The sequence below is a fragment of the Papilio polytes genome, unplaced genomic scaffold (assembly GCF_000836215.1).
Source record: "Papilio polytes unplaced genomic scaffold, Ppol_1.0 DF822845.1, whole genome shotgun sequence".
In the NCBI taxonomy this organism is placed as follows: domain Eukaryota; kingdom Metazoa; phylum Arthropoda; class Insecta; order Lepidoptera; family Papilionidae; genus Papilio; species Papilio polytes.
Window position 1 is genome coordinate 167,245 of NW_013526359.1, and position 27,519 is coordinate 194,763.

General features: G+C 33.7%; 2 protein-coding genes and 2 long non-coding RNA genes across 5 annotated transcripts in view; 2 read left to right on the plus strand and 2 right to left on the minus strand.

Annotated features, from left to right (window-relative positions):
- The window catches only part of LOC106105472 (transcription cofactor vestigial-like protein 4), a 24,805-nt gene extending 21,434 nt beyond the window's left edge, over nucleotides 1-3,371 (minus strand). Inside the window, exon 1 of the mRNA XM_013285799.1 lies at nucleotides 3,255-3,371. The gene's annotated coding sequence lies outside the window, so the exon portion shown is untranslated. The remainder of the gene's footprint in view (nucleotides 1-3,254) is intronic.
- The window catches only part of LOC106105475, a 24,591-nt gene extending 15,050 nt beyond the window's left edge, over nucleotides 1-9,541 (plus strand). The window contains exon 3 of the long non-coding RNA XR_001225739.1: nucleotides 9,455-9,541. This is a non-coding gene — a long non-coding RNA (uncharacterized LOC106105475). The remainder of the gene's footprint in view (nucleotides 1-9,454) is intronic.
- On the plus strand, nucleotides 2,718-3,617 carry LOC106105474. Its single transcript, XR_001225738.1, has 2 exons — nucleotides 2,718-3,001; nucleotides 3,370-3,617. It is a non-coding gene; the product is annotated as an uncharacterized LOC106105474 (long non-coding RNA).
- The window catches only part of LOC106105471 (SH3 and cysteine-rich domain-containing protein 2), a 95,548-nt gene continuing 76,006 nt past the window's right edge, over nucleotides 7,978-27,519 (minus strand). The window contains exons 11-20 of one of the 2 annotated variants that reach the window (XM_013285794.1): nucleotides 23,272-23,426; nucleotides 19,652-19,770; nucleotides 14,702-14,869; nucleotides 12,244-12,309; nucleotides 11,390-11,518; nucleotides 10,799-10,876; nucleotides 9,438-9,580; nucleotides 8,896-9,126; nucleotides 8,640-8,816; nucleotides 7,978-8,427 (exon numbers count right to left, since the gene is read on the minus strand). In XM_013285794.1, the coding sequence (XP_013141248.1) occupies nucleotides 8,673-8,816; nucleotides 8,896-9,126; nucleotides 9,438-9,580; nucleotides 10,799-10,876; nucleotides 11,390-11,518; nucleotides 12,244-12,309; nucleotides 14,702-14,869; nucleotides 19,652-19,770; nucleotides 23,272-23,426 (1,233 nt within the window). In that variant the 3' untranslated portion in view covers nucleotides 7,978-8,427; nucleotides 8,640-8,672. The remainder of the gene's footprint in view (nucleotides 8,428-8,639; nucleotides 8,817-8,895; nucleotides 9,127-9,437; nucleotides 9,581-10,798; nucleotides 10,877-11,389; nucleotides 11,519-12,243; nucleotides 12,310-14,701; nucleotides 14,870-19,651; nucleotides 19,771-23,271; nucleotides 23,427-27,519) is intronic. The other variant, XM_013285795.1, reaches the window with a different exon arrangement.

Below are 27,519 nucleotides of genomic sequence, written 5' to 3' on the forward strand. Positions count from 1 at the left end.
AAGTACAGTGTGATACTAAAGAAATTAGCAATAAATATGATTTGATGTTTACCAAATTTGTAGCATCAACTACTAGGAGTAAAGATTACCTAAAATATAATCCAAATAAAGCCTTTGTGTTGCAAAGAAATTACATATGTACATACATACACGATGATGTATGACATAGATGAAATAGTTATAAAGGGACGAGACAAATGAGCGATAGACGGTATGACTACGAACTTAAATAACGAGGAATTTGGTACATTAACCACAATAGAATTTTTCTCGCTCGAGGCGTACAAAGGTATGTCTGTGAGACGGAGGTCGACGAATCATTCCGGGTTTGTCGATACTTACGCCGACGTTATTATTTTGATGGTTGAGTTACGTAGTTTTTATTGTTTCGTAGGAATTATTCACTTTTAACGGTCATAAGAAGATGTTATATTTGTGATGGAATTTTTATTTATTTTATTAAATTTATTGGCATTTGCAATGTTATTGGAAATTGTTAAACTTACGGTTTACTTCTTAATATAACTATGTTTGTAGGTCTAATCTTCATTTAATCTATACTATATTTACTATATCTATACTAATATAATAAAGCGTAAACATACACTTCTTTGTTGCCTAAGATGTCAGCAATTACAGCATATTTTTGAATAATCCTTTATTTAATAAAAAGCCCTACACTAACGTCACGCTTTAGGCTATATATTTCACACCATTAAACTTAGGGGATAAATATTTTGGATAAAAACCCTAATGTGGGAAAGAGACCATAAGTTCTTGCCAACATCAAGGAAGCAAGGTTTGACAATATGTCCTGTCATTTTGACATTTATAATTTGACAAATGTGAACAATAAAATGATGTTTTTATAATTTCATGCGGATGAAGTCGCATGGGAACTGCTAGTAGAAAATATTTATTTTAGGTTAATAAATTTTAGGGTCATTAGTCAAGCTCATCCATGACATAACACTCTATTTCGATGTAATATGAAAACATTACGTCAATTAGAAAGCGCGTGGAATGTAGCATACTAGGCACGTGCTCAAATCAAAGGCTGCTTAACAAATAATTACTTGCAATTGGAATGTAATGAAAATGTAATCTTGAAAATAATTAAGCACCAAAGGGAGCATTTTAAATTTTCAGTCTAAAGAGGTTCATCTTTTGATTTGTGACCATCATTCCAATATTAAGTGCCTGTCCCACCACTGGCTGATAGAGGTTCAGATAACTTAAAAGTGACATCACTTTCGAATAGAGTACCAAAATCCGATATTTCCATCACATATTCATTACGTTAGATGTTATCTAACAAGAATAAGAATTGTAGGACAGGCCCTTAGATATGTAATTTAGTAATCAAAACTGCTCTGCTAAAGAATCCTCCTACATAACTAATATAAGTAGGACCAGGTCATGTTATATGTGTAAAATAATTTAAATTCGAGTGGTACCTATACTAAAAGGTTAAGTCTATAAACGTTAATAAGATTTTATGGATAATAATCACTTCTTTCACCTGAAAAATTCCCAACCCGTAAGCGGCATCACGTGTCAGTGAAACCTTGACATTCCTGGTAAAAATAATATTCTATTTTGGTTAAACGACTATATCATTGGAAAGTAAACCTTGGACAGTACTTATAAGGTTTAAATTTGAACGGTGGTCGTATAATCGTTAGAAGACCCGCATTGGGGTTACGCTAGCCACCCCTGCTATGCGTTAGCGCACGTGGCTAGGGAGGGGTCGAAAAAACTCGAAGCAGATGTTTCTTTTGTGGGGTCGCCGGAATACCGACAAACATCTTTATAAATAGCGCAGTACGTTGGAAAACTTTCGATAACTGTATTTAAAACAAATATTCTTTACAGTTTAGGTAAGTAACTCCGTCTACCTCAAATATTAAAAGGGATATATCTCTTTGTTCTGCGTTTCTTTGTTTAGTGGCTAAATATATAATATTAGCGTGCAAACTAACTAGCTAATGTTTTGATAAACATTTTGAATAAAACAAGACTGTAGTACGTGAACATTAAATTTGTATATTCAGTTGGCAAATTACCTTACATTTTAATTATAAATATATAATTTATTTTATTGAAATAAATGAATTATATAAATCTCAAATCAAATTGTCGTTATCTGGAATTATCCAACAAGGATAACAGACGTAAAAAGGAATTAGACTGAATAATTGAAATTGTTTCGCTGTGCTACTAAACTATAATATTTCTTGTTTCAATTGAGGACAAAAATGTAGAGGAAATAGTTACAATACCGATTGCTATACGTATTGGCATCTCTACAACACACATATAAAGGTTCTCTGTTAGTGCCTGTTCAACAAATATTACAACAATATTTTACTACTAAATGCTAAATGTGCAAATACAAGTTTGAGATTTATTTAGTTGTTAAATGTAAGTTAAAAAGATAAATTTACACAAGCTTTGAAGTTCCTTATCAGTTCGGTGCCCTACCGTGACTATATTTTTTACCATGACTAAATCTAGTAAAAACGTATACTGTGACTTGTCTATTAAATATTCGGCCATGTGTTAAAATGTAAATGTTTGTCGCAATATTATCATTGAATTGTTAAAAAGAAAAAAAATGGCAACAAAATTTCCATACAAAATACATGGCTTTAGTGTTTCGTTGTGAATTTTCTTAAAAAACTGAAATAATCTAAAAAAAACTAGTGTTTAGTCTACTCTATTGTGGCTGAATATTCTTAAATAAGGGAAGTAATGTGTGAACAAAATCAATCAATATAGTGAGATATTGTCCGGTGACATTGGCTAATCGTGCGGCGTGCGTTGTGCTATCGTGTTATCACCGTAGTGAGGCCGGGCCAGATGCGCGTGTGTGCGCTCCGGCCGCGTATCGGCTGCATTCCTCACTATTATGTCCGCGAGATTCCTCGCCCTGCCTCGCCGAATGCCTCACTCCTCGACCGGCCAAATTTTTTGCGCGCTCCGTTCGCAAATCGAACCGGTAGGTACTTGAACTTACGATACGCTATAGTAACGTAGATTACTTGTCGATTTGTTATACACTTATAATTGTAATGGCAGTTTGACTGGAAAACCTATTTAATATTGCAAATATTTTCGCTTGCTTCGCAATAAAATTTTAGAAAACGTAAATTTTAAAGTTACGGTGAAATAGTTTTACTCGTATCATTTAGTTAGTATCTAAAAAAAAAACAAAAACAAAACAAGTAGGTATGATGTTGATAAGTACTCACCAAGCTTGATTCTCACGGCGTATCACAATAAACAGCCGATGTTCTTATATTTCACAATGAAGAGACAACATACAACACAATCAAAACTTATTTACGTAAAAAGTATTTCTTTCAGACCTTAAACGTTGTACAAAAACTTCATAAAGTTACAAAAACCGGCGAAGAACACGAAAATCAATAAGAAACGTATCGCGGTATGTATAATCAGTCGTTGTGTTCTAACCACTGGCTAATAAAACGTCCGACGCAAAATAATATACTGACTCCTACCGTCTAGAATCCATTGTTTGACAAGTACACCGTTTTAGTATTTGTTATTATTTTATAAAATCCAACTATCGCGCCACGACTCTGTTGACGAAATAGTCGCGTTTGACATTTGAGCCGAGCCCACTACGATTGGAATGCAAGGAATGTCAAATATTTTCAGTGCTGCCATCTATGTCATGGTATGTGCACTAAAGAGGCGGTCACTAGAGCTATTTACAATTAACATTTTTACTTATCTATACTACCATCAAAATGTTATTATCATCAACTATAATATTACTAAATAATTGATTCGTGTTTTATTAAGAGTTTTACATACGTTTGATGGTATAGAAAAATATGAAAGTGGCGATGTATTCAAGGCATCGGAATGCGGCCAGGCTAAGTCCGCGTCTACAAGACTACCGATGCGATGCGAGCAAGGCGCAAGCGCGCTGGTAGGCCGCGTCGCGCCGCCTCTACCGCAGGGTTATCGACACATACGTCGACGCGAAAAGTAGGGTCGGCACTCTTTACTCTCTTACTTGAGTCTACTTAGTATCTGTTCACGTACCGTAACGTAATATTTAAACGTTTCGGTTCGTTACTCTACTTAAAAGTAATCGCTAGGTTATAGTAACTTTAATTTCTGGCGAGACTATTTTATGTACTTGATTATTGTTCAAGGTGTTTGAGAATTTTAGCTGTTAACGCCATCTGCTGGTGTCGTTGTATATTACTTGTTATTTCCAATTTTAAAGCTAGATGCCGCTCGTTTTATTTTGTTTGGAAAATTATTTTTTTAACACAAATAAATATTTCATTTTTTTACATAAACGTATATTAGTAGACCTAGTTGGTGGAGTGGTCTAGGGGATACAAGCTGATGGTCAAGGGTAAAACTAATATTTTTTTTTTCATTTCAAAGAGAAAGCTTATAAACGTCTGGTACAATTTTTAAAATTAAAACTGACGTTTTGTGGTTTTTGATTTATCAATGTGGATCTCTAGGATTGTCGTTTAATTTTTATTTAGATAAATTTTATATTTTTCGAGACTACATTGGTGTGCATCATATTTTTTATTATAGCATTAGACGCAACGTCTCTAAATAGGTACAACTATTAGGTTGGAGTGGATGTTGGTTGAAGTGGTAGGTAAAAAACAAATACATGACACAATTTTTATTTAATCTAACACATCATTCTTTATAAACATCAGTAGAAACTAATCGCATGTTTAACTTAAAAAAGCAGTAGAATACAATATATAACACCAATATATCCATTAAACGCTATAAAAGTAAAAAAACGGAATCTTTCAAGTTTTATAAAAGAAAGGTATTTTTAAACGAAACAGTGTTTTTAAGGGGCTTGAAAATTAAAGTAAAATTCGATTACATGTCACAATTACAACAAATTACGATGCAAATAATAAATTAACCAACTTTGTTGTTTTTATCGGATATGGTAAAAAAAACGTATTATGTTATGGCAACATTGGCCACACAATTGACAACTACTTGAAAGAAGTTTTTAAGCGACATTTATAAATAATTCATAAACAATAATTTAAAATTATTGAATTCTTAAACAATCCAATAAAAGTTTTCGGATACACAATTTTTTTTTTAATGAAATCAAACCGTCAAAATTTTATATGGTTACTTAACGCTTCGCTTAAATATTATAAGTATATTTAATGGATATTTTTATAATAATATAATAACAATTTTGGTATAAATATTCAAAACATCTCACTTGGGAATTAACTGGGAATTTCACCCTAGGACTTACTAAAATATCGTAATATTTTTGGTTCCACATTTCGTACGTTACAATACACTATCAAATATTTTTACTTAATTTTAAAAATAATTTAAGTAAGGCGGGAACATGTTTAAAAACACAAAACACAATAGTATGTTAATCGATAAGAGGTTTTGGTTCAAAAAACGACTAATTAAAAATGCCTAAACCAAAAACTTGTGAAATATCATAAAAATTAGGTCATACCAGTAAACTACATATTACGGCCAGACATTTGTATCTAAGGCTATAAAATTATAACTTAATTTTTGTTTACGTAAGTAGTAATAGTTAGTCACATATAATATTGGTAATTAATTAAAATGTATCCTATAATAGACCGTACAAAATAATTAATACAAAAACACTTTCTGTGTGGTAATGAATTTCCACCTCTAAAACAAGGGTAAAAACAGCTTCTTGTCGCTATTTTTTTTAAGAAAAATAAAAAGGATCGCACTATAACAATTATTGAACCGCCTTACAAAATCATATAAGATTATTATATCGCATTTCTAATGGTATATAGTCGAACCTGAATAAGCGAGAGTCCTATAAACCGCGATGTTTCTCTCACTTATAAAGATAATCCCAGTTTCTCGCTTATGGAGATTCCTTAGCCAGTTCTCGGTTAACCATGTTCGACAGTTTTATTTACCTGTGACAATAGCCACATCAAATGCTAGTGCGTAGATCTAAGGCTAGTCTAGGACAGACATCAGAAGCAGTGCCGATTACCTTAACTATATGGCACCATCCTACAAATCATCTTCGTATATTTATCAAATTATATTCCTAACTATGTAATCATTCTGAATTTCGTCGTATCCTACTAAATCTATACATATAATAAAATATAAGTGTCTGTATTATCAAAAGAAAAATTCCAGATTTCGGGAAGATAATGTGTTTGCGTTGTTGATAACGAAAATAGCATTTTTTTTTTTGTCTATCTGTGTCCCTAAGCCGCATTTGTTTCGGGTAATCTCTTAAACGGCTGAGCCGATTTCGACGGGTATTTCACTAGAGGGTAGCTAACATAGATAGGCATATTATAGGCTACTTTTTTTTTAATTCCGCGATATCAAAATGGCGTAACGGGTGGTCTAAATTTGCGCTAACGAAGTTTCCGGGAAATAAAATTTGCAACACTATAAAATAAAAATGAAACAATTATGTATTGAATCATAATTATCTTGTGCTTTTTGAAAATGCATTAAAAGGTTACATTTAGTAAATAATTTTAAGCAGTTACACAAGTTGTAATTACACGTGACATTTACTTTCTATTCTATCTAATCTAAACAGTTAATAATTAATATACGCGGGTTTTTATTGCCTAAACACATGTGTTTGTTATATGTGATTTGGCAGTAAAAATCCACGGTAAATATGTTAACCTTTTTTGTTACTTATAAGCAATGTAAGTTATATTTCTGTCTATCAGCTTTTCAAATAACGCGGTAAAAAGTTAAACTTAGGAGTAAATTGAGTATAAGCTAAATTTGTAGTAATACTTGGTTATACTCAGTTTATTCCTAAGTTTAACTTTTTACCGCGATTATTTGTGAGGCTATTTGTATATAAACTGATTTTATTATATGTATACATATGTTACCCAACTTTAAAACTTCAAGGGGACGGTTTAAGCTTGTCAAAGAAAAGGTAAATAAAGAAAAATGTTTCATATAGATAGAGTAAGTAGTAAGGATATAAAAATAATTTATAACAAAAATATTAGTTACTTAGGAATATAACAAGTGTGATATTTAGGAATTTAGCTTTGATTTTATATTTTTGTTACACTACTTACTGTCTTGAGAAGCCTAAAAATAATTTAAAAAATTTGTAATAATTGGATGGATTAAATTAGTTACTTGACTATTTTAAAATAACAGAAATATCGCAAATAAATTATTAAAAATCAAAGCCTTTAACCTAATGTAATTAAACGACAAGTTTTTATTATTCTGAAACTTACACAAAATAATTACGTTGGCAAATTAATATTAATCGGAATGTATATTTTACGCAACCTACAATACAGTGCTCTAAACATTTATTTATTTATTTTATAACTATTATTACAATACTATTCTATACTTTAGTCATTTGGTATCAATCAAGTCGTTTCGAAGATCTAGGAAATATAGATTTGAAAAAATCTTTTAGTCTCGTTTGGACGTATTTTTTTATTTGGATTAGCATTATTTTGTAATATTCGATAATTTTAACATTAAAATTTAACAAATATACAACATTTTTGATGTTTCGATGAAAAGTGCAAAGGAAAAAATGCTATGTTTTAAATATAAATAGTAAATTTTAAATCATTTTGAAATGTACAATCTGTCTCAAAGATAAGTTCTTGGTTTGCTAAAAACTTCATTGGTGAAAATTTTTCAATGCTAATCTAAGAATGATCTAAGTTTTGTCAACTGTAATATTTTTATGTATCTATCCCTCGTGTAATCAGTGCTTTAAAATGATATGTTTCCATACAATTTACTCATATTTATGCTATGCATAAATTTATATGCAGAAGAACTAAAAAAAGTAAGAGATTTGACATTCAACATTAAAATAAATTCAATATTATTTAAAATAATTATAAAAAACAGTGTATGACAAATTTATTTTACATGAGATTTTATACATTAATTATTATAACCAAATAAAAATGTCTCGTTTTTGGGTGGGTCCTAATTTAGTTCCTTGCGAAACACCATACTTATATTAACAGTAATAACAAACCGTATATTTTTTTAAAGAAATAGTTGTTTTACGAAAAGCAATGGTCGGTCACGTGACATGAGCGGGCGGCGATCACTGTAGTCATAGTCTTCTGGGGCAACTCCAGCGCAGGGCAACATCCTCAAAGGCCTCGTAGAAGACGAAGCACCGCATCTGCGGCATTGACTTCTTCTTACATCTAATGGCCTTCGCCACCACCACACGCCTTCTTCAAATTCGTCGTATACCTTATTAGACCTGCAACTGTCGTAGGTGTCCCTTGACCAGGACGATGATTCGCTGTCACAAGGAGTTACTGGTGCGCTACGGGTCGGTTTCGGTTCGTAATTCGAGTTGATTCGTTCTGTGTATGATCCGCGTCGCTGAAATTAAAAAATAGCCTATGTCACTCACTGATAACGTAGCTTTTTAATGGTTTATGAATTTTGGAAATCGGCTCAGTAGTTTTTTGTAGTTTTTGAGTTATTTCAATACATACAAACCTTTCCACTTTATAACATTAGTTTAAGACTAGCTAAACTAGTAACCACAATAGGCAAATATAACGTTCCTCTATGTTTACTGTATTACTTACTTTGTTAAAGTTAAAATGAGGCAACTTAAAGCGTCACACTTCCTGTAGAAATTTGACAGGACACACACCCTGGCGGTTATCTCCGGATCTGATCATAACCATGCCGTCCACTTCATCACCTACTTGGATTACGATCTGATCACGAAGCAACATTAAGCCATTGTCACCATCAGATACCTGGAATTAAAGATTATTCGTATAAAATTAAAATGTAATGCAAAACACGTAAACGCATCTCAACTCTTATGATACTTACTTGAAGGTTGTGAGTGACTTGTAATGGCCTCTCGCCAGCTTGTAGCTTGGTGCAGTATTTAGATGGGAAGTAGCCAATCTTTCCCAAGCACTTGCCCTTCCACCAGTCGGGGTCCGATGTGTCAATAACAGTCACCTTGTAGCCTGCCTTCAGGTCTAGTTCGTCTGCGTGGCGCGACTTGAAGTTATACAGTATCACATACAAGTTCGTTGGTAGCAGTCGCTGATGTTTCTGTAATTACAATGAGGAAGTATTATTCAATTTGTTCCCTATTTGTTTCTGATTGTATTTCTGGTTCTATTTATTTCATGTTAAATTGCAAATATTCGTAATAAGAAATGTCTAATATAGTCTCGATGTAGGGGTAATAGCTACGATCAGATTACTGCTGTGCATAGTTTTCGATACCTCTTTAATTACCGATCGACGATGGAAAAACTTTAAGTGGAAAAGTTTCGTTTGTCAGCGAAGATTTAGTAGAAGAAACCCACTAATCGACAGTTTTCTAAAACAATTAAATAAGTAGGTAGAAAGGTATTTACACTAGGTTGTTTTACAGGCGAGGGGCAGGGGCTGGCGCTGTTGGAGGAGAGGCTCTTGTCAGGCTCGTCGGGCAGTTCGACGCTGCTCATGCGGCCGCCCCGCGCGCTCAACAGCCGCCGGCTATGCACCGGGGATGAAGGTGCTGTGGACACCCGAGAACTCGCCTTCATATTTTATCAACAATTCCTTTCACTGACTTACCTTTTGACGCATTATTGATGTATTACAATTAATGTGTTTCGTTTATTTGTTTTAAAGAGAAATTTCTTTTATTTTCACAAAAAGTCTACAGTATTATTTAAATATTTAAAATCAACTGCTTGACGTGTACATTCAATACCTATTGTGTTTTTGAATGTTAAAGTATTTATTCCCGAGAAGCGTCATGGCTAGGAGCACAAGTTAAATGCTCCTAGCAATTTTGTTACATAGTCATTAGAAGTAGTTTTAAACTGACATTGTGTTACATTCTATTGTTTTATAGTTTTTGTATTGCAAGAATTTATTTGCAGGAATAGCGTGGATCTTGCTAGGCTTAGACTTGTATGAATGATAGTTGTTAATAGTGATACCAAATCAAATGTGGTAAGTTTAATGTAGTGTTGTTTGCTACTGAATTTGATTTAGAATTTCATGAACAGAAAACGTAACCTATTTTACGACGGTATACCTCAATGTCCATGATATGATAGACGGTTTTTCCGCATTGGTAAAATACGGAGACTACTCATCGAGATTAGCATAAAACAGTTTTAAATATTTTTTTAATATTCGTTTAATTTTCATTCCTTTTAATCAATTACGTGTTTTAGAGCGAATGATATTAGCTCTAATTTATAGCAAAGTATCTAAACATAGCATATTAACCTGTTTACAAGTTATACTTAATAAACATGCAACATGCCCATAACTTAACCAGATTACGACTTATCTCTTAATAATACCGGCGACCAAACAATGTATAATATTAATAAAGCGATAAGGCAACAAATGGAGCAACTTTAACATATCGTGTGTGTAATGTAGTTAGTGTCGAATAACTAAAGGTTCCACTAACGATAACTTGATAAAAGCATCAGCCTCAATGTAGTTTATTAATTTAAAACTATTACATTGTTTAGTCTTTTACCTGTCACAGTATAAAAGGTACAAATTACATGAATACAAAATAAATAATTAGAGCCGATAAAGGGATGTTTTGAAAATGTAATCCTTTTCTAAAATCATTTATTTACATTCCATCTGGTCCTAACGTAAAATAGTTTTTGTTGAAATCCACTATGATTTTAGTATTGATAGATATATAATTGTACCTTTTACATTATTACACATATTCAAAGAAAGAAAAATGAAAACGTACATGATTGGGAATAGTTATAAATCGTGCGATAGTTTATTCTATTTGAACCGTATCTGTTAAGATTCGCTCTTCCGTTACCTAAAAAACAATAAAATTGAAAATAAATAACATGCAAAAAATAAAAATAAACAACAAAAATGTGATAGATAAACAAATGAACACCAATAACAACCACAGGTTTAAGTGCGCGAAGATACCACACATACTGAAGACGAGGAAATCGTAAAACATTGAATTTTGTCACATTTCGAAGTCGAAAAAGCACCATTTGAAATCATTAGGTACACAATAGCTATACATAGAGAAGCTAAGCTTTAAGGTAGTAGGTGAGAGGAACACGTGGACACAACATCGCATTGACGACAACAATCTATAATCGAGTTCAAAAGACCTTTAAAACTCCAATCATTAACAAATATAACAAAAGAGACATAACGTTCAGTCTTGAGCCAATATTATGTAAATTGATCTTTAAAAATGGTTTATTTTTTTAATCAGCCACCATTTTTAAAAGTGGCGCCATTTTGTACGACACTAGCGCCATATTTGTAAGGTCGTGTGAACTCTTTGATGAAATGTTACTGATCGTACAGAGCACTCGGCTGCCCTGCGCGGGCTGGTCTCGCGCCGGCCGCCGCCTGAGCTCGCCGCATTCAGGTGAATCCAGCGACAGACTCTTCATCCTAAGGTTCAACTTTTGACGTCTCGGCGAATGAGGAGCTACAACATTTACGACGCATAAGCATTACGAAACTTACCAATCTTCAAACTTAACGACACTCGATTTCCAAGAATGCAATGAAAATGATATCTGTGTTGATATTTCTGATTAATACATGTTATAGAATTTCGTAAATGAATGTGAATTTTGAATTAATTTATTCTTATTACATGATTCGCAAGTGTTACCTACTTATATTAAGTTTACCTTTATAATAATGTGACGAGTGTCTAAAATTAAATGTATAATAATGTAAGTGATGTCACGAATATTAGTAATTTAGCAAATTATTAACACTATGCCTAAATAAAATCATACCATAATTGTTACTTTATGCTTTTGAACACAATATTCGTATCATCAATTTAAATTTAAATGAATAAAATTAAATATATTATGAACATCAAAAAGTGTGCATAAGCTTTGCAAACCAAAATGCTCTAAATAAATCCACAGTAATGAGTTAAAAAATGCATACGTTCCGTAAATATCAGAAATAGGTTTTATCAAAACCAGCAAACTACGCAAATATTCTACAAGATTCAACAATGAAACTGTAACTAGTGACGTCACGCCGGTACGTGGTCGGACAGGGTAGTGACGGAATGTGAACGTGAATGATGTATTTGTACAAAATGATCGCTTATGCAACGATTATAACGATCGAAATTAGGTAAAACAGACTACGGGGAAATCGATAAAGTTGCCGATATCTTTTGTGTACCGGGTAAGGGACTGGTGCGGTCCGTCTGCCTCAACATTTGGGCACTCTTCGAATTCCTCATCGAACCTGTGTGGACAAACGGGCACGGATCGATCAGTATTTCAATACTTTTAACTTTGATAGTGTATGTTCAAAACTTGTATTACTTATTGGATATAATTAGCTAAAACACATCTGTTGGAGTGAATCATTATTTGCTTCGTTACTTTAAATGTGGGCGTTATGAATGTTTCAATTATTTTATTAGGGTCAGTTATGAAAGACGCACTTGTTAGTACCAGGAGTTAATAAATGCAAGAGATTTACATTGCAAATAAGTAATCGCCAAAGACAAACGCATGCGATCCACAGCACGCCTCACCAAGCCATGCAACCACTTACCAAACGCCCAAAGGAAACAGGCGCATAAAATTATAATGCATTGTGCATACGGCAGGGGATCCAGAAAAAAATCTATTTTGTTCTGATTTTTATTGTAACAGTAACAATATACATATCACAGAACGCGGGGCGTTTCGGGGTATTTATAATTGAAATAATTAAGAAGCGGCAATCGCCTCTGAGTTAGTGCTCTGTCACGGTGACCGGACTGTGTCAGTGCTCTCGCTTTTCTGGGGTAGCTACGAAAATTATTTTTTCTTGCGAACGCTGGCCGTCGGCTTGAGAATCGAGGGCGGCGGATCGCCGTTCTCTTTAACGAAACAAAGGGGCTGCCCGAAAGGTCGCGTAGTTGTCTCCTCAGATTCTGCAAAGATAGTCCCCAAAAAAGAAATAAATAAATAAAAATAATTACAATAAAATAAAAATAATAAAACAAACACAAATAAAATAATAAGAAGTGATAGAAAGGGGTCGATAATGCACAATGTCTCGCCGCGACTGATCATGAAAGCCCAGAGGCAGGACAGGGTCAAGCAACTATAGTGCGGTTACCTAAATGTCGAGCTATAACTATGTTCGCTCCTATTAACTAACACGTCTATCGCGTACAGATAAAGAAATAAAAGTAAACAAAACGAAACACACAACGAAAAGTTACACTGGAGCCCATCAAGACAGGGACAAACAAAGCTGAGTTGGCAGTTGTGAGACAGAGAGCGTTGCGCTACAGTCGTGGGCGCGTACTTTCCGGCAGAGAAACGGATCGGTGCTGCGGCGAGCCGCGACGCGACCTCGAGCCCCACATGGACAAACTCTTGACGCCGGCGAAGAGCCGCCGCCGCACGCCGCCGTCGGGCCGCGGCGCCGGCGCCCCTACGACAAGCACCGCTCAGTACCGCCCCGAGCGCCCCGTCCCGCCCGCCCCGCGCCCGCGACCCCGACTCAAGTGCGTGCAAAACTCGACACTACTGGAAACTCGTGAGGTGAGAAGCTGCCGGCCGCGCGGGTCGCAGCGAGCCCGCGCCGCACCTGAGGTGGAGGTGGCGGGCTGCGGCGCCACGGCCAGGCCGGCGGCGGGCCGCGCCGGCGAGCGCGCGCCGCTCGGCTCCGCAGGCGCCGCCACTCGCACTACCGGCCCGCCAGAACCCACCGCCCCTGACGCCCCGCCGGGCTTCGCTATTTCGTTGGCGCGCTTCAGAACTTGGTAGGTCTGATCCACTTCCTCCTCTGAGCATCGAGCGAAATGTTAGTCGAGTCGCGACGGGTGGGCGAACGTGTATATTAGTGGGTGGGGTAGATGTTCGCTAAATGCGAATACTAATGTTAGTTCCACGGATGCTGAACTAATGTGCAGGGTATCACGCCTCACAGACTGGTACTGTACCCTCGTCGTAGTAGCTATCGAAATCGTCATCGAACTCGACCGATCCCTTGAAACAAATCTTGGTTAGTCTGTGTCCGGGCAGCCGGCCGTCCTCCGCCCCTGAACAACGTCAACATAACTTCCGACGTGTAACTTTAATGCACCTGTCGTAGCTTGTTTGTGTTTGACTTCGAGTGGTGAGAGCTTCTGGACTGAGCAGTGTATTCGTTGAAACAGTTCATTTATGTAAGATTCAAACGATTGTGAACATTGAACACATTTTGTAGTGTGAATGTGCAAACTATGCATTAATTTAACATTTAAACTATTTCACAATCGCAAGATTACTATGAATATTGAGTCAACAATGTATAGAATGTTTTGTGAATTTTTTTAAATAACATTTTACTATTTAACAACGTAGTGTGTAAGTGCTGAAATTTGAGAGAAACATTACACATCTCTGTATATAACACACAATGCACGTTGTTATAAATTTATAAACAATGTAATCAAGAAAGTCACGTTTGTGTTACCTTAATTTTCTTGATCTGGAATCTGCTCAAATAGATCCAAAGTCATAAAGCAGGAACACGTTCGTAGCAATTGAATTTTGTTATAGTATTAAATCTTACTATAATTGAACTGCATGTTATAAATGTTGAAGTAGAGTAAATATAGGTAAATGTAGATCCTAAAAGTGCGAAAACTTACTTTCTTCGTCGAATGCTGTGTCTTGCACTCTATGCGACTCTATTTCTGAGGTGCTCTTCTGTCTGCGCAGGAGCCTGGACTTTGTCTGGCACTTGCCGACCTGCGGCATGCAGTCAGTGTGCACGTTCATCTTGCATATGCGGCAACGAAGACCTTGACGTGTGTGACCTGGAACAATAAAATGTTTTCATTTTATTTTTCTAATATCTCAATGCTTAGGTAACAATACTGAGAAACTGCTTTTTCTTTTCTTGTTCTCTGTGTGTTCATACCTGTTTTCTTGTATGCAAATCTACCTAAAAATCCTAAATACTAAAAGTTACAATTTGTAGTTTTAACATAGACAACAATTTCATCACTAATGTATTATATTAAGTTTCATCCGACGATGTTGACACGCACAGCTAGTATTTCATAAAGGCGTGTCGCTTTTGTCTATCCGTACTGCAGTTATTTTTTAGCCGCAATATGATTTTATTGCGCAAAATACAACCAACATTAAATTTTCTAACAATAATAGCAAATCTTACAATCAACACATCGAAATGTTATATGTTACGTACAAAATAGGAACAGATTTTAAAAAAAACGGCGCCACCTGAATAATCTTTTTTTTTTTTTCTCGATTTATTGAAATTTATTTACCAGATAAAGAAGTAAATAACGTTCACATCAATCCAAATACTTTTTTCTAATTTTTTCTTTTGTTTTCGTTTATCTAGAATACGAGATTTTCTTGGAACTAGGATTTATAGGAGATAGAAAAATGATATAAAGACAATCTTATTTACAGCGGGATTGGAATTGAAAACAAAATAAAGACTAAAGTTAATTCACTACGGAGCCTCGAGGGAGAGATCTAATTATCCAGTTTTTTTTTCTCTTTTACTGTGAATTACATTCCGTTTCGTTAAATTTTCATTCCATGAATCTAAACTTGTAATGATGAAATGTTTTAACACAAACATTAAAATATAACGATGTTTTTAGAAACAGAATCAACATACTGACTTAATATGTCTGCGTTTTTGTAGCAATACACGTAGAATAGCATTTACAGAATAGATATTATCTAGCAGTTAAATACCACGACCATGCAGAAGACAGGCGTGAAGTGGAAGCAATTCCGTGTTTCGTTTGATGAGTGTGGTGCCAGAAGCCAAACTTTAGTCCCTTTTCCCTTCCCACCTTTTTCCTTATACGAGGAGGATGGAAAGGGAACGTGGATTTGCCGGTGCAGGAGACGCATAGGTAGAGGAAATATCCTGTTTACGTGCGTATCCTCCGTCGATCGAGGGTAGTCAACGCATGCTATTCCGAATGTCTACGGGCAGCGGTCGCTTCGCTAATTTGGAGAATTCACGTAGCTGCGTGCTCGTTTACCACTTTTGGATATATAAAAAAAATCGAAGTGCGCTTATAATAAAATTAATTTTATTCATATTTGTAATATATTCTACTATACAATGTAATAATAGTACAGTATAATGATAACGCTCTAACGCTTTCGTAGCTTAATTAGTTTCGTGTTTACTAGAAAACTCGTGGATATTAATATTGTCAGTGTTTGTTCACAATTAACTAAAGTGTAAATATTTACATTACAAATTACATAGAATTAACAAATGCTTTACAAGTATTAATTAAGAACCCTTTTATAAGTTAACTTGCTTTCCTGAGCGGCTTTTTTTAAATCATGAAAATTTTATTTTATTATTTACATTTGTCAAATTATGAATTTCAAATGTTAAAATGATATGACATGATGACAAATCATGGCAACCATGCTTCCTTGATGTTGACAGCTCATAGTTCATGGTTCCTTACTCACATGAAGGTATTCTTCCAATTTATTTATCCCCTTAGCTTAATAGCGTAAAAACAAAAACCCTAAAACAAGTCGTAGGCGTAGGGCTTTTTATTAAAGAAAGAATTATTAAAACATATGCTTTTATTAGTTTTCGCCCGAGATACCGTCCGCGTGGAACAAAACAAAAATGAGTAGCCTATGTGTTCCTCCAGACTATCCTCTATATCTATGCCAAACTTCATCGAAATCCGTTCAGCTGTTTATGCTACAAAGTCTAACAAACATCCATCCATTTAAACTTTGATTGGTGAGATCCTACGGCACAGAGTAGTGTGTTTACGCTTTATTATATTCAAGTTAAAAAATTAATTGTGTTTTTCATATTTTTGGAAATTCCGTGAACATTACACGATTATGTGTGCCACATTGGCAATTAGTCAAGATTATGATCGATGCCCTCAAGTTTTTCTAAGCAACGTGCTATAAAAACGTTAACGAAGTTGCCACTGGTCGACCTACATTGTCAGTGACCCGAGTGTTCAGAATTTAGCCCTCCGATGAAAATTACATTTTAGGGCTAAAACTAACCAATGAATTATTTTAAACCCTTTAAATGAAATATTTTGGGGTTATTTTGTTATTATGTGTTCGAAATACTTTTGAATAAAGAAAAGGTTAAAATTATATTTAATGTTTAAGCGTTTTATCTGGTATTTATAATTGATTTAGTTTGAATTTCATGTAACAAACGTTAACTTCTATTAATTCCATTAGCAAAATTATTTATCTTACTAATATTATAAATGCGAAAGTTTAGATGGATGGATGGATGGATGGATGTTTGTTAGCGTTTGTAGCCTAAACGGCTTAATGGATCTCTATAAAATTTGGCACAGGTTTAGAGCATAGTCTGGAAGAACACATAGGCTACTTTTTATCCCGGGAATAGTTACGGTTCCCGAAGGATTCATTAATTTAATTTTTTAATTTTTGCTCGATCATTCTGCAATGGTTCAACATATCTTATTGAAATTTGGCACAGATATAAAACAAAGTCTGGAGTACACATGGAATAAGCTTCATCCCCGAGAAATGTCCGGTTCCCGAGGGATACCTAACTTTTTGTAATTTATATAGTTTGTATGTTTTCTAATACCACGCGGTCGAAGTCGCGGGCAGCAGCTCGTTTACAAATAAACTTCATGTTTTTAAATCGAGCAAGACAACTGTTTGAAAATGGAACAAGGTTTTATTTAATTATCTTTAACTACATGAGAGTTGTGAAGCGAAAGAACGAAATCTTAATTATATAGCTTTTTAATTCAAACTTAACGCTCATACTGAACACACGTGTATTGTTAAAAGCCACATTCCAAAGCTAAGTCATAGTGTGGCTCGCATTCTGAAACTAAATAATATAAATTAGTTTTTTTATTTTCTTTTTTTACTTTTAGTTAATAATTGGACGGAATTCTTGCATATATTGGTAAATAAAGTCACGAACATAATTATTTGCTTGGTTACTACTTTTTAATTTCTTATGTGTTTAGGTAGAGATCAATTTTTGATTTATTGGAAAATCTGTTCATAAATGCTTGTTAAAAATAAACTCGGCTCTGAACTATATATTTTTGATTATTTTGATTCCAAAATCTGTTAGTAGTAAAATATTTTAAAACCTCAACGTCGATTGCCAAACCTCTAATCGGAAAAATTATTTCATAGTACTTGTATTTAAAAAAAAGCAAATGCAAAAAGAATTTTTAGGATTGAGAGGTTCAATATCGACGATACCTCTGATTTATAATCGCTATTCATAAAAGTATTAACTAGTAGCTGTTGCTTGCGGATTCATCTGCCTTAAATTCAAAAAAGATAACATAGCTTTTTAATGGTACAAGAATTTTTAGTAATAGGTCCAGCATCATTTGAGGTACTTAAATACAAACAAAAATCCAAATCTTTCCTCTTTATAACATTAGTATAGAACATTATTGTTGGTAATTTAAAAGAGTTTAGTAAAACGATTTTATTTAAAAAGACTAATCTTTTATGGATGTTCATTACGAAGTTCGTAACTGTAAATTACAATTAACAAAGGAAGGCTAAAAGTCCCTAGTTATAAATAATCTAGGTTAAAAATGATTGAGTTCGAAAACTTTCTCTCTTCGCAAATTAAGGCGTTGTTAAAAGAAGTTCGGGAGAATCACGTCGATTCTGAAAGTTTTATACGACACTAGAATTTTCATGCGCCAGTTTAAAATGTGGTTTGCAATAGTCGTGCCAGGCAGCGATCGAGGAATCCATATTATCTTTTATTACCGTTACTATATTTCTACGCGTTAAAAGTGACTCAGTAACGGGCTTAATGACCCTGAAAACGACCTTTAATATAGACCTAGTATTTCGAACAACAAATGACGACGTTGCCTTCGATTCAATTAACGTAAACGATTTCTTTGGCCATTAAAATGCAATTAATGTGTATTTGAAATATAACGTAATTAGATAAAACTTTAATAAAGACGGTTAAATCAGTTCTTTTGTTAATAAGATGATTACGTTGTTTATAACAAATGTATTTTGCCCGGTACTTTGGGTCCAGTTGCCACCTAAATAGAATTAGTGAGGCTTCTTATAGTAACCAATCAAAACTGGATAAGCCAAAATATCTGGAGAGTCATTGTCTGGTCCCGACGAATAAGAATCCATAAGCGCGAAACTCGGATTAAAGTAAAATCTCTTTAAGCAAAAAATCGCGATCCCTTGAACTCAATCTTACCCAGGTTCGACATCACGATTTCTGTTACGCGCAGCTACGAGCTACGACACATTCTAGAAGTTTATTTCTTTTCAAGTAAACAGTGACTAAAGATTATATCAGAAAATAATTTTATTTGCTTAATATGGGAATAAATCCAATCAAAATAATCTCGCGAAGGCTTAAGCCGAAGCGGGAAAAAGATTACAATCGCGTAATCCTTATTCTTGCCTTTAGATGGGTGTTAATAGCATCGCCAATCAGACGATAATACCCACGCTATGACTATATCCCATTTTGAACGCCTTCCATATATACTTAAGCTGTTCCTTAGTGTGCACTTATACTAAAGTTAAAGAAATTTCTGCCAGCAACCTACCTCGTAAGACTTGTGAACAAACGTCACAAGGTGTGATCTTCTTGTATGTATATTCCTGGAAGTTGTGTGCTTCTGAGTCGGCACCGGAACGCATTGCGTCACGGGCAGCTCCGTTCCTCCTAAAATAGTTAAACACCATTAATATTTACATTTCTCAATTGATTAGTATACATACAATCGTTGAGTAAAATTAATATCGATCATGGTAACTTGATAAATTGCCTTTTAATCTATTGTAGTTTCAAATGTTAGAACAAACTTTATTACTGTTGGTTTCCACTGTCCACTTATAGAAAAGTATTGGCAGCCCTATCATACTGTTTGATAAAACTGAGATAACAATATGTTAAGCAGTGGAAACTGATGATTATTAAGTATGTAAACATGTTTGTATAAGGGTATGCAAGCAGTGGAGTCTCATTGTCAGTGTATTGGGTCATTTATCAAGCTGGTATTTTCCAGTCACAATCATGGTTAACAAATACTAACAATACTTATACGTCAGAGATATTGATCGATGACGTCACAAGGTCAAGAGTACGGTGTGGGGTGAACGGCGTTCACCGCCTGGTACCAGCACAAATGACCCTGATATTGGTAATGGCAATCCTACAATCATACTCAAGAGCTACTGATGCTAAATAATTACCAACAAAAACTAGCTCGATATAACTCATAAAGTGCTTGAAAACAAAATAACTAAGCCATAATTAACTATGTTCAATTTAATCAAAAATATTAAGGATCTACAAGTGATGTGACGAGCTGGAGTTCAAATAAAACGAATACAAAAGTGTTGAAACAAGGCGTAAACCTACGGGGTAGTGTTACCTCATGGCCATAACTGTAGACACCGCGTGGTACATTTGATTTTTTCTTTATTGATGCAAAAAGAGAGAAACATCGAAATGAACATGATGAATGTGTTTAATACAATAAAACAAGTGCCAAAGCATTTTTTCAATTGTGATTAATTTCTCAGGATTTAGTAATTTATTAACTGTGGGCTTTCATTCCTGAAATATTCATTTTAAATATTGACGTATGTTTTTATATGAATGTTTTAGAAATGAAATTCCACTCTGATATTATCATATTATAGATTAAGTGTTGTATCTCAAGTAAAGACTGCCGTTTTAATGTGTTCTATATATTAAGAATATTACATTTAAAAAAATAAAAATAGTTAACTAAGATGGATGTATTTCGATTAACGAAAATTTTAAATCATACTAACATTTTAAAAGTGTAATGAAATTATTAAGTTGTCATAATTTAGGAAATATTTACGAAATCTTTTAATGTACACCAAAGTACAAGTAACATGAACATAAATAAATATTCTATTTATCAACGAACCAAACATTTATTTGCTTCTTCATTATCTTGTTCGTGCACAAATAAACGTTAGTACAAAGCGTCGCTATTTCGACACCTGAATATTCTGACTGAACTTTCCTGTCTAAATAAGCCTCTGGAAGGAGGGTACCTCGAACTTAATTTGCATGAATCCCTTTAATGAAGTATTCTAAAAGTTTTACAATTACAAGTAGGATTTTATCTATCTATACATATAATACAATTGGAGTGTCTGTTTGTAATATCAAATGAAAAAATCCAGATTTCGGGAAGCTAAATGATTCGCATTTAAAAAAATCGGCTGGGCCAATTTCGACGGGACTTTCACTGGAGGGTAGGTGACATAGACGGGCATATTATAGTCTATTTTTTTTTAATTCCACGCTGTCAAAAGTTGTGTTAATAATGATAAGAATGTAATCCATTAATTAGTATTATGTTTGGTAAGAGCCTTTAGAAACCATAAAAAGGTATAGCGGATTGATGTCTCTAATCTCGTTTGTACTTGAGAATGCCACGTTGACTAGAAGTAAGAGTTTATATTTGCTACGAGTTGTCACCCGCAAACTTCGTTAGCGCAAATTTGGACCACCGGTTACGCTATTTTGACAGCGCGGAATTAAAAACAAAACAGCCTATAATACGCCTGTCTATGGCAGCTACCCTCCAGTGAAAGTCCCGTCGAAATCGGCCCTGCCGTTTCGGAGATTACCCGGAACAAACGCAGCTTGCGGACAGACAGACATAAAAAAAATTAAATGCGATTTTCGTTATTGGCAACGGAAATATAAAATCTTTCCGAAATCTAGTATTTTTCTATTAATATTACAAATAGACACTTCAATTTTATTATATGTATAGATGACTTGGGTCTTAAGTTTAGAATCCCGTTAATTTTCTACGATTTAAGAGGATTTAAAAAAAAATATTAAACAAGTTTGGTATCTCAAAATTTTATTTATATTTCGGAGATATGAACGAATACTGTGTGTGGTGTTCGTGTCGTGATTGCAAATCGTTAGGGGTTATCGAATATTAAAATGAATCTGGTTCAATCAGGGCCAACACGACTAGACTGGTGGAAATGTTTCCGATTATGTTCTCTCGTTAATCGTTCGTACATTTTAGAAAGCAAAATGTTTTAAATTAAATCATCTAAAGTAATGAAAATTACTTATTTCTTTATGAATATTTGCTGTGGTAGTAATTTTAGTAGACGTGAAATATTGAAATGCCAATTTTAAAACTGTAATAAAAAAAGAATTTATAAATATCATGCATTTATAAAATTAATATTATACATGTCGATATGAAAGTTTTCTTTCCTTCATATAGTTACGAATAATCATAATAGAAAAGGACATGAAATGTCCATTTTCATATGAATGTAAGAAAGTGTATGCACAAATGTTTGGTATATTTTAATCTTGTGTTTTTATTTCTATGTTATAGATAAACATGCGATAAAGTTCATCAAGTGTGTTGAATATGCTTTGAGGAACGTTAGAAGCGGACGTTATTATTCCCTTTTTAATTGAAAATGTTATGCTCTGTTTGTACAGCTCGGTAAATGTCAGATTGAAAATAATCTTTATAATGAAGTTATTGTCACAATTAATAAAATACAGTTCAAACAAAAAAGTCATTTATATTAAGCCATTAAGTGTTTTAACGTTGTTTGATTATTATTTAAATAATTCTTATATGAAAAGCAGCAAATCTAACATAAACTAACCATTCCTATACAAACATCCGCATCCGTAGCAATCAAAATAACGGATGTGTTGCCTGTCTTTATGAGGATACAAATTTATAAACAACAGATGAGAAACGAATTGGTATATCAATGTGAAAATATTGATTACTTTACTTTTTAAATATACTTTTAAGAAACAAAAACATTAATAAAATATTTTCTTGCGATAAGCAAAGATTGAAAAGTAGCCTAATAGGCTCTGCAACTTTGTTATAAAGATCTGCTCCTTTATATAACTTGAAATTGTCGTGGTTTTTACAAACATAATGTTCGTAAGCTACGGGTTTCTTACCACCATTGGATTGTTTTAGTTGCCGATAAGCCAATCGTGGTAAGAATCCCGTATCTTACGATCATTACATCTACTTGTCACTAAATTAAGTTAGGTAAAGTACATTAACTTATGTATAGTAATAATTTACAGGTATAATAGTATTTACGTAATATGAAAAAACCTGTGTATTTGTTATATTGTTGTAAAATATGAATAAGCTGTAAAACTTACTTGTCCTGCGGGCCGGGATGGGGTGGCGGCGCGCTGGGTGGTTTCAGGCTGCGGAAGGCTTTCAGCCATTTGTTCTTCATGCTGCCGGCTGACGACGTCGACAGCTTACGGTCCACCGCAGAGCTACTATCAGCTTTCGCAGCGAAGAGCTCCCTCTGTAAACAAAGGGAATTTTAATAGAGAGATATCATTTTTCTTTTACTGTTGTTTTAATTATAGTCTAATCAATCTTTGATTTTGGAAGCTTTCTAATTAAAAAATCTATACATTTATAGTTAGGACTTATTCTTTTTAACAATGATTTACGAGTATATAGATTCTTTACATGAATAATAATGTTGTTGCTGTATAAAATCATATGTGATTATTCTACGTTTATATCACGTGTTTATTCATTAAGAGTTTGCTTGAATATTTAATGAACGTCGCTTCGATTCTGAGAGAGAATTATTGACATGTCACCACCTTCTACGCAGCGACCGTAAATTCAGTCGCACGTAAAAGCAGATATTCCTCGAAATATGATAAAAGGTAAACATTAAATACAACGGTAAACAAGTTTACTATATCAATTGCGACATTATTGTGACTTGTAATTATTAATTACTAGCTGTTCCCGTGCGACTTCATCCGCCTAAAATTATGACAATTTCATTTTGTTGTTTACATGTTCAAAATTACACAACAAAACAAATGTCAAAATGACATGACATGATGACAAACCTTGGCAAATTTGCTTCCTTGATGTTGGCACATTAGGGTTTTTATCCAAAATTTTTACCCCCTAAGTTTAATAGTGTGAAATATATAGCATAAATCGTGACATAAGTGTAGGCCTTTTTATTCAAAAATATGCTGTAGGTGCTGGCATATTAGGCAACAAAGAAGTGTGTATTTACGCTTTATTATAATAGTATAGATTTATGTGAATCTATAGATTATTAATTAAATAAACTATGGTTGTAAAATCTTATTTCTTATCTATAAAATATCTAAATGTACTTAATAGCGAGATAAGAGTTGTTACATCATATTATAGGTACGAAATTTCAATGCAAAATATAAAGTGCTGTATGATGAACGATGACAACTACTCAACTTGCCGCGTCTAAAGTAAATGGGTTCGGAAATGAAACAAGAAACCCCTCGGGACAAAACGTGATGTTAATTGGCGAAAATCGATCGATTCAAATTTAAGATAAGTTGCACTTTTCGTAGCAGCATACTTTTGTATGAATTAAGGTTCTTGAATAGACAGACACGAATAACTAAATGACAAAAAATGTACCTTTGGTATCTCCTCTGTCATATCCATATCTTTACAAAACTTTATTTATAATAAAATATAGCCTATGTTAAACAGTGACAATAGCTTTCTGATGAAAGAATTTTTGTAAACCGTTTAGTATGTTTGGACCCAACTAAACGCAACCAATCAAATATTTTCTATTACAACATTAGTATAGATAAATTGTTTCTTTTAGTATTAGAGTGAACAGAATTTGCACGAATTTAGTTTGAATAATGAAGTAGTACTATTTCGCAAAATACGCGCAGAAAGTTTAAAGGTTATCGCTCATTACATCCACTCTGCAGCACAACGCGGTAACCTTGGAGAGTGGGTGTAATAAGGAATGACATTTCGACGGATGTTTTAGGATCCGCAGACACTATTGCTAGCTCATCCTATTGAATTTAGCTCTATTCCTTGGATAAAACATTGCCAGTCGTAGCTCTTAAAATGAGAGTGGTTTCCAAGAAGATCAAGTCCGCGAGCAAACAGTTTGCCGCACAAAATCCTCCGAGACTAGAAGATTGTGCGCAATTAAAAGAAAACTTAATCATTGTAATGTTAAGTTCTTTTCTAAAGGATTAAATATAACATGACTTTAGTAAAATTTAATTAAAAGTTAAGTTTATGTTAAGACGAAATTTCAAAGTTCTTGACTGCCACAGATTCGTTTTGCAAGAATTTTATTATTTTATTTTGAATTTTCAACTACTTAAAAAAGAATGTATCGACGATCTTCTCAAGTATTTAAAAATAATTGCATTGAACTAAAAATCCTTAAGTATCTTGTTATCGAAGTACATTGAACCAACGTACTGCGCTATTCCTTTTTGCAGTCTGTTATGCTAATTCGGTCATTTCCATGTCTTTTATATCAAAAGGTTTTTCAACTTTTTACACAGACAAAGGATTTCATTTTGCATAGCATGCAAGATGTTAAGGACATAATCTTAACCAGAAATCCTTTGTGAGTCACCATCACTATTTTACAACAGTCTTTACATTTATTTCACTTTTACATAAACTTGAAATGTACATTATTTTTACTATGACGTGTTTTACAACTGTGTAATAAATAAAATGCTTTACGCTTAATTGAGTTTTCTTTCCTACAAATACCTGATTTCAAATCCTTCTTAATCAATTATGGCGTTGTTTTTTATGCTCAATCAATTTTTTTTTTAAAGATTTTTTTTATTTTAGTCGAATGGATCCGAACCCACGACCTCAAGATCGGTAGTCAGTATCCCACACTATTAGGCTATTGGTACTTAAAATTACTCCTTTACTATGTGTTTGTTATGTTTATATTTTTTTTAAGTTTTCAGCTTTGTATCATATGTTGGTAATGTGCAGCATCAAACGTATTCGTGTGCATTTGGCATTTCGATTGTCTCATTAGTGTAATTGGAACACGATACTTGTACGTCCTCTCACCGTACATCCAATTACACATTTAGAATCATAATGATTTCAATTTAGAAGCTGTTTTACGGAATAATGAACCTTTAAAAGGGAATTCTATGTAAGTTGCTTGAATTATTTGAGAAAAAGAAACGAAAGTTTGGCGAAACGTTCTCATGATAAAAAAGCAAAATGAAATATGTATTATATGATAATAAATGAAGATTTATGTGATTGAAATTATATTTCTACTATATTGTATTATCTAAAGATGTAAACATTGTAAGTTAAGTCACACCTTCCCTTGAAAACGCGAAGCTAAACGTGAATAAATCAAGCTTCGTTATATAAGAAAATAAACTTCAAGGCAATGCTGAAATCGTAGAAAAGCAAACGGTATCAGTCATGTAAGTGGCACTTTCCATATTTTACGGGCAATAATGGATTATGCCTGGAAATTGAATCCGAAGACAATAATAGTTGAGTAATGGTGTTAAAGAAGTGAAGAGCTTTTAGCGCAAAGACAAGTTTTGAATAATCTGATATTAAATTACGACGGCGAGTTTCCATTGTTGAAGTACTTCAATATTAACATATTCCTATCTCTTACATTATGTTTGAAAGAAAAGGGACAATAATGTTTTTAATTTTTTTTAGATAACATCCGTTGAATTTTTATGTAATTTTCCAATTGCATATATAAATTGTACTACAGATTGTACGATTATTTATGATTAGCTGTTACTCACGACTTCACCTACGCAAAATTAAAAAAATAATAAAAAAGTATTCTATATTACTCAATGATAACATAGCTTTTTAATAGTGCAAGAAAAAGTCGATCCAGTAGTTTTTGAGTTATTCCAATACATACAAAAATACAAATCTTTCCTCTTTATAATATTAGTTCAGAATGGTACATATTCGAGTAAAATAGAATAGACAAATGTTAATTGCTCTTTATATAATCGACTTCAAACCTTCAATAAATCATTGTTACACCACATAGTTGTTCTTCTTTTGTCGCGGACAAAGAATGCTACTTGGATTGGTTATTAATCTCGGTAGAAACTTCCACGTCGTCTCAAACTGAAGAGGCGCAGGAGGGTTGCTAGTTTCAAGATATATCGTTAAGTGCCTTCTCTACACTAATGAACATTGTTTGTACGATAATGCTGATGACATGTGCAAAGTCTTCGGTAAACTTCTTGACGTATATCAGATCTAGTCTTTGATATATGGCCTTGGAGAACATCTTTTGTTTATGTCGTAAGATGTACTTTGAAATCGCAGGTGCCAGTACCACCTTTTGTATTGCAATGAAGTGAAGTGTAAATGTTCTTACTAGTATTGTAAAGAAGACCGTAAAATACCTGCCACTAAAAAGAATGGCAAAAGGCTAGAAGATAAGACTACGATATAAGAAAATTAATAAAACAATATTACTTAGAACGTGCGCACATCTTTGACTAGACTATTGCACAACTGTTTAGTCCCGCTTTGATTTCTATGAGCTTATATGGAGGTGCACACTACTCGATTTTAGTAATGCA